General features: G+C 43.2%; 1 protein-coding gene across 4 annotated transcripts in view; it reads left to right on the top strand.

Moving 5' to 3' along the window:
- The window catches only part of slc2a9l2 (solute carrier family 2 member 9, like 2), a 41579-nt gene that overhangs the window by 9311 nt on the left and 24768 nt on the right, over positions 1-7500 (top strand). For all 4 annotated transcript variants that reach the window (XR_009274184.1, XM_058798109.1, XM_058798108.1 and 1 more), the window contains one exon: positions 5178-5338. Coding sequence is in view for 3 of the 4 variants with exons in the window: in XM_058798109.1 (XP_058654092.1) it covers positions 5178-5338 (161 nt within the window). In the remaining variant the exon portion in view is untranslated. The remainder of the gene's footprint in view (positions 1-5177; positions 5339-7500) is intronic.

The raw sequence follows: 7500 nt of genomic DNA, 5'->3' as shown, positions 1-7500 counted from the left end.
AGTATGTAGTGTGAAGCGTGTAGTGTGAAAGACAGACAACCATACATGAAACCACATCTGTCTCACTGTCTGCAGTAAAACCCCAGTGAATATTATTTTACCTGTAAATCTTTTCGTTATTTGCTGTGGTTTCCAGTATGGTTGTCTGTCTTCAGTGTGTAGTGTTTAGCGTGACATGTTTAGCGTGAAGCGTGTAGTGTGTAATGTGATGCGTGTAGTGTGAAGTATTTAACGTGAAGCGTGTAGTGTTTAGCGTGAAGTGTGTAGTGTTTGGCATGTAGTGTTCAGCGTGTAGTGTTTAGCGTGAAGTGTGTAGTGTTTAGCGTGTAGTGTTCAGCGTGAAGCGTGTAGTGTTTAGCGTGAAGCGTGTAATGTGATGCGTGTAGTGTGAAGTATTTAGCTTGAAGCGTGTATTGTTTAGCGTGAAGTGTGTAGTGTTTAGCGTGTAGTGTTTAGCGTGAAGCGTGTAATGTGATGCGTGTAGTGTGTAATGTGATGCATGTAGTGTGAAGTATTTAGCTTGAAGCGTGTATTGTTTAGCGTGAAGTGTGTAGTGTTTAGCGTGTAGTGTTTAGCGTGAAGCGTGTAGTGTTTAGCGTGAAGTGTGTAGTGTTTAGCGTGAAGCGTGTAGTGTTTAGCGTGAAGCGTGTAGTGTTTAGCGTGAAGTGTGTAGTGTTTAGTGTGTAGTGTTTAGCGTGAAGTGTGTAGTGTTTAGCTTGAAGTGTTTAAACACTTTTAGTGTGAAGTGTGTAGTGTTTAGCGTGGCGTGTAGTGTTTAGCGTGAAGCGTGTAGTGTTTATCGTGAAGTGTGTAGTGTTTAGCGTGAAGTGTGTAGTGTGTAATGTGATGCGGTAGTGTGTAATGTGATGCGTAGTGTGAAGTGTTTAGCGTGAAGTGTAGTGTTTAGCGTGAAGTGTTTAGCGTGAAGCGTGTAGTGTGTAATGTGATGCGTGTAGTGTTTAGCGTGAAGCGTGTAATGTGATGCGTGAAGTGTGTAGTGTTTAGTGTGAAGCGTGTAGTGTTTAGCGTGAAGCGTGTAGTGTGAAGCGTGTAGTGTAATGTGATGCGTGTAGTGTGTAATGTGATGCGTGTAGTGTGTAATGTGATGCGTGTAGTGTGAAGTGTTTAGCGTGAAGTGTGTAGTGTTTAGCGTGAAGTGTAGTGTTTAGCGTGAAGTGTGTAGTGTTTAGCGTGAAGTGTGTAGTGTTTAGCGTGAAGTGTTTAGCGTGAAGCGTGTAGTGTGTAATGTGATGCGTGTAGTGTGAAGTATTTAACGTGAAGCGTGTAGTGTTTAGCGTGAAGTGTGTAGTGTTTGGCATGTAGTGTTCAGCGTGTAGTGTTTAGCGTGAAGTGTGTAGTGTTTAGCGTGTAGTGTTTAGCGTGAAGCGTAGTGTTTAGCGTGAAGCGTGTAATGTGATGCGTGTAGTGTGAAGTATTTAGCTTGAAGCGTGTATTGTTTAGCGTGAAGTGTGTAGTGTTTAGCGTGTAGTGTTTAGCGTGAAGCGTGTAATGTGATGCGTGTGTGTAATGTGATGCATGTAGTGTGAAGTATTTAGCTTGAAGCGTGTATTGTTTAGCGTGAAGTGTGTAGTGTTTAGCGTGTAGTGTTTAGCGTGAAGCGTGTAGTGTTTAGCGTGAAGTGTGTAGTGTTTAGCGTGTAGTGTTTAGCGTGAAGCGTGTAGTGTTTAGCGTGAAGTGTGTAGTGTTTAGTGTGTAGTGTTTAGCGTGAAGTGTGTAGTGTTTAGCTTGAAGTGTTTAAACACTTTTAGTGTGAAGTGTGTAGTGTTTAGCGTGAAGCGTGTAGTGTTTAGCGTGAAGCGTGTAGTGTTTATCGTGAAGTGTGTAGTGTTTAGCGTGAAGTGTTTAGCGTGAAGCGTGTAGTGTTTAGCGTGAAGCGTGTAGTGTTTAGCGTGAAGTGTGTAGTGTTTAGCGTGAAGTGTTTAGCGTGAAGCGTGTAGTGTGTAATGTGATGCGTGTAGTGTGTAATGTGATGCGTGAAGTGTGTAGTGTTTAGTGTGAAGCGTGTAGTGTTTAGCGTGAAGTGTGTAGTGTTTAGCGTGAAGCGTGTAGTGTGTAATGTGATGCGTGTAGTGTGTAATGTGATGCGTGTAGTGTGTAATGTGATGCGTGTAGTGTGAAGTGTTTAGCGTGAAGCGTGTAGTGTTTAGCGTGAAGTGTGTAGTGTTTAGCGTGAAGTGTGTAGTGTTTAGCGTGAAGTGTGTAGTGTTTAGCGTGAAGTGTTTAGCGTGAAGCGTGTAGTGTGTAATGTGATGCGTGTAGTGTGAAGTGTTTAGCGTGAAGTGTGTAGTGTTTAGTGTGAAGCGTGTAGTGTTTAGCGTGAAGCGTGTAGTGTTTAGCGTGAAGCGTGTAGTGTTTAGCGTGAAGCGTGTAGTGTTTAGCGTGAAGTGTGTAGTGTTTAGCGTGAAGTGTTTAGCGTGAAGTGTGTAGTGTGTAATGTGATGCGTGTAGTGTGAAGTGTTTAGCGTGAAGTGTGTAGTGTTTAGCGTGAAGCGTGTAGTGTTTAGCGTGAAGTGTTTAGCGTGAAGCGTGTAGTGTGTAATGTGATGCGTGAAGTGTGTAGTGTTTAGCGTGAAGCGTGTAGTGTGTAATGTGATGCGTGTAGTGTGTAATGTGATGCGTGTAGTGTTTAGCGTGAAGTATTTAGCGTGAAGCGTGTAGTGTGTAATGTGATGCGTGTAGTGTGTAATGTGATGCGTGTAGTGTTTAGCGTGAAGTATTTAGTGTGAAGCGTGTAGTGTGAAAGACAGACAACCATACATGAAACCACATCTGTCTCACTGTCTGTCTGCAGTACAGTGTTAATTTTGGCAGGCATTTTTGATTTAGTCTTAGTTTTTATCATGAGACGAAAATGCTTAATAGTCTTAGTCACATTTTAGTCATTTGAGTCTTTCATAGTTTTAGTCTCGTTTTAGTCGACGAAAAGTCATTGCATTTTTGTCAACTTTTAGTCATTACTTTTAGTCAAACTGCAGTTACCAACATTTATTTTGGTAGCCATTTTATATGTAGTTTTCAAACAAAAATAGTCATTAATTAATCTCTCTTTAAATCAATTAAGCTTATGAGAAATTTGAATCAAGGATTGAATTTGGAAAAACTGGAATAAATATTCATTTTTTGGTAGAGATACAAATTAAACTAATTTTTCAGTTACAGTAGTATACATTTATTTAACATTTTTCCTTGGTTAACTAATGACACAGATAGGTATTTAATAGGAATGCTGTCCATTTAAAACGGCTGCATGTAATACTGACACACATTCAGTTTTCTTTTCACCCACCTGTTTACGTTCACTTAAGCCATATCCGACTGTTTTTACGTGAGATATTCTACTACACAATAGACATTTGGACTGCTGTGTATGTATTTGAGTACCGAGAACTGATCGCGCGCTGTATGAGAACTGAAGAAGTGGAGCGTGCGCGAGAGCACTTCTATCAGCGCGATTCCGCCTATCCTGCCTTCACTAACTTTAAGTTAATCGACAACGAATTGTGACTCCCGGGAAAAATGGGACATCTGGTCACCCTATAGCTAACCCTTCAGGTGCTGAGGCCATTGTTTCAGATCGCTAGTTCGCATTTTGGTAGCCAATCCGTCCGCGGCTGCCTTACTGAGACTAGATATATTAGTATATCTGAGTGTAATCCAATGACAGGGACGCACATTTTGAAAGACAAGACACTTAACTTAGCCTATAGGATGTATTTTGAATGTCTGGTAGTCCTCAAATAACAAAGAAGCGGCATAAATTTCATCATAGTTTTTATCATCAGATATTATTTTTAGCTCGTCAACGTCTTGTCTTAGTCACAGAAAAAAGGTTCGTTAACGAATATTTTTCGTCTTCGTTGACGAAATTAACACTGCTGCAGTAAAACCCCAGTGAATATTATTTTACCTGTAAATCTTTTCGTTATTTGCTGTGGTTTCCAGTATGGTTGTCTGTCTTCAGTGTGTAGTGTTTAGCGTGAAGTGAGTAGTGTTTAGCGTGAAGTGAGTAGTGTTTAGCGTGAAGTGTTTAGCGTGAAGCGTGTAGTGTTTAGCGTGAAGCGTGTAGTGTTTAGCGTGAAGCGTGTAGTGTTTAGCGTGAGCGTGTAGTGTTTAGCGTGAAGCGTAGTGTTTAGCGTGAAGTGTTTAGCGTGAAGCGTGTAGTGTAATGTGATGCGTGTAGTGTGAAGTATTTAGCGTGAAGCGTGAAGTGTTTAGCGTGAAGTGTGTAATGTGATGCGTGTAGTGTGAAGTGTTTAGCGTGAAGTGTGTAATGTGATGCATGTAGTGTTTAGCGTTAAGTGTGTAGTGTTTAGCGTGAAGCGTGTAGTGTGTAATGTGATGCGTGTAATGTGAAGTGTTTAGCGTGAAGCGTGTAGTGTTTAGCGTGGTGTTTAGCGTGAAGTGTTTAGCGTGTAGTGTGTAATGTGAAGCGTGAAGTGTTTAGCGTGAAGCGTGTAGCATGAAGCGTGTAGCGTGAAGCGTGTAGCGTGAAGCGTTCAGCGTGAAGCGTTTAGCAAGAAAGTATTTAGTGTCACGTCTGGCTCAAAGCCGTGACAAAAGAGTGGAGGACATAGTCAGCTTGGTTTGGGTGCAATGAAAACATTTATTAACATAAATATAAAAGTAAATAAAACAAGAAATTAACACAAATCAAATACAATTTCTGTCAGGCACATGATTAAATCAAAGCATCAGACAGAACCAAGGAAATAACAAAAGCCAAGTAAACAAAGACCCAAACTCAAAACAGACGCAAACAGGAGCAGACCAGCATGCCAAAAAAGCCTAAGCTTTATAGTGGGGAGAACAGGTGTACATCGTTCAACTTGATGAGTCTCCAGCCACACCCACTGGCCGGCCCTAGCAGGAAGAACGGGAGACCCGTCACATTAGCGTGAAGCATGTACTGTGAAGTGTTTAGCGTGAAGCGTGTAGTGTTTAGCGTGAAGCGTGTAGTGTTTAGCGTGTAGTGTGTAATGTGATGCGTGTAGTGTATAGTGTGACGCATGTAGTGTGAAGTGTGTAGCATGAAGCATGTAGCATTTAGCGTGAAGCGTGCAGCATGTAGCATGTGTCATGTAGCGTATAGCGTGTCAGAGGTCATGTGAGTGTTTTGTACACAGGTCACATTGATCCGTCTGTCTCTCTCTCTGCAGTACATAAAGACATTCTTCAATAAGACGTGGATCGATCGCTATAATGAGCCCATTGGAGACGGAACGGTCACTCTGCTCTGGTCCATCACAGTGTCCATCTTTGCCATCGGTGGTCTGGTGGGGGCGCTGACGGTCTCCTTCCTCATCAAAGCCTTGGGCAGGTGAGACTCCAGCACACATTATACTTCAGCCAGATAATTACAGCAAAACAATTAAACGCAGACGGACCAGTCTGGAGCTGCTTTACTTCCGTCATGGTTTTGCTCTTCGTTCATGTTTAGTTTTCACTGATAGTCAGACCTCTTCTGTGTGATCAGGCCTATTATGTAAATATATGCAAATGATATGTAAATAAGGTAATGAGTAATTTTAATGTTGTGTGTGATGTTGAGCTTGTGTCGGTAGGTTATGGTTAGTCATTTCCTGCCACCTTAGGTACACTTATAAGACGTCTTGACTGGACCAGAATCACATGTGTCACATGGGTAGATTTGAGTCAGTCAGCAGCGGTGATCTGCTCTCGTTCAGGCAGAACATTGATATCTTCATGAGTTCTGATATTTACAGTCAGTTTGATTCGGATCTTCTTAACATTCAAACATCTGTCAGGTCATGTGATTGTGGCTGGACTGTATGTGTATTGAGACAGTGTTGATGTGTCGTGGTGTTTATGATCACTGCTGTGTGTTTGTGACACGTATGTTGTGCTGGGCTCATCAGAACGCTCACACTGCATTAGGAGGCGACACACACACACACACACACACACACACACACACACTGAAGGGCGTTTAACAGGAAGCTGCTCCTGGATGGAGCTGTATCAACACATTTTATTTCCCAGGGGAAAATCTTTATCTGCATCTGGACAGAAGATCAGCTGCAGCAGAAACGAGTGCGGTTGAGTTCTGATGATCAGTGCATACACTCCACATTCACAGTATTATATCTGTCTGTCTGTCTGTCTGTCTCACTATCTGTCTGTCTGTCTGTCTCACTGTCTGTCTCTCTGTCTGTCTGTCTGTCTCACTGTCTGTCTTTCTGTCTGTCTGTCTGTCTGTCTCACTATCTGTCTGTCTGTCTGTCTCACTGTCTGTCTCTCTGTCTGTCTGTCTGTCTCACTGTCTGTCTTTCTGACTGTCTGTCTGTCTGACTGTCTGTCTGTCTGACTGTCTGTCTGTCTGTCTGTCTGTCTGTCTGTCTGTCTGTCTGTCTGTCTGTCTGTCTGTCTGTCTGTCTGTCTCTGTCTGTCTGTCTGTCTGTCTGTCTCTGTCTGTCTGTCTGTCTCTGTCTGTCTGTCTGTCTGACCTGTCTGTCTCACTATCTGTCTGTCTGTCTGTCTGTCTCTCTGTCTGTCTGTCTCTCTGACCGTCTGTCTGTCTGTCTGTCTGTCTGTCTGTCTGTCTGTCTGACTGTCTGTCTGTCTGTCTGTCTGTCTGTCTGTCTGTCTGTCTGTCTGTCTGTCTGTCTGTCTGTCTGTCTGTCTGTCTGTCTGTCTGTCTGTCTCACTGTCTGTCTGTCTGTCTGTCTCTGTCTGTCTGTCTGTCTGTCTGTCTGTCTGTCTGTCTGACTGTCTGTCTCACCGTCTGTCTGTCTGTCTCACTGTCTGTCTGTCTGTCTGTCTGTCTCTCTGACTGTCTGTCTGTCTGTCTGTCTGTCTGTCTGTCTGACTGACTGTCTGTCTGTCTCACTGTCTGTCTGTCTGTCTGTGTCTGTCTGTCTGTCTGTCTGTCTGTCTGTCTCACTGCCTGTCTGTCTGTCTGTCTGTCTCACTGTCTGACTGTCTGTCTGTCTGTCTGTCTGACTGTCTGTCTCACTGTCTGTCTGTCTGTCTGTCTGACTGTCTGTCTGACCTGTCTGTCTCACTGTCTGTCTGTCTGTCTGTCTGTCTGTCTGTCTGTCTGTCTGTCTGTCTGACCGTCTGTCTGTCTCACTGTCTGTCTGTCTGTCTGACTGTCTGTCTCACTATCTGTCTCACTATCTGTCTGTCTGTCTGTCTGTCTGTCTGTCTGTCTCACTGTCTGTCTGTCTTTCTGACTGTCTGTCTGTCTGTCTCACTGTCTGTCTCACTGTCTGTCTGTCTGTCTGTCTGTCTCACTGTCTGTCTGTCTCTCTGACTGTCTGTCTGATTGTCTGTCTGCAGTAAAACCCCAGTGAATATTATTTTACCTGTAAATCTTTTCGTTATTTGCTGTGGTTTCCCGTATGGTTGTCTGTCTTCAGTAGAGGAGTAGATGTTCAGGAGGGGCCTTTATGAATTGATTTTGGTCTGAACCTTTAACCGCAGAGCATGTGTGTTTGTGAAGGTGAGTAATTATCAGTC

The sequence above is a fragment of the Onychostoma macrolepis genome, chromosome 14 (assembly GCF_012432095.1).
Source record: "Onychostoma macrolepis isolate SWU-2019 chromosome 14, ASM1243209v1, whole genome shotgun sequence".
In the NCBI taxonomy this organism is placed as follows: Eukaryota; Metazoa; Chordata; class Actinopteri; order Cypriniformes; family Cyprinidae; genus Onychostoma; species Onychostoma macrolepis.
This window is presented reverse-complemented; position numbering and strand designations above follow the sequence as displayed.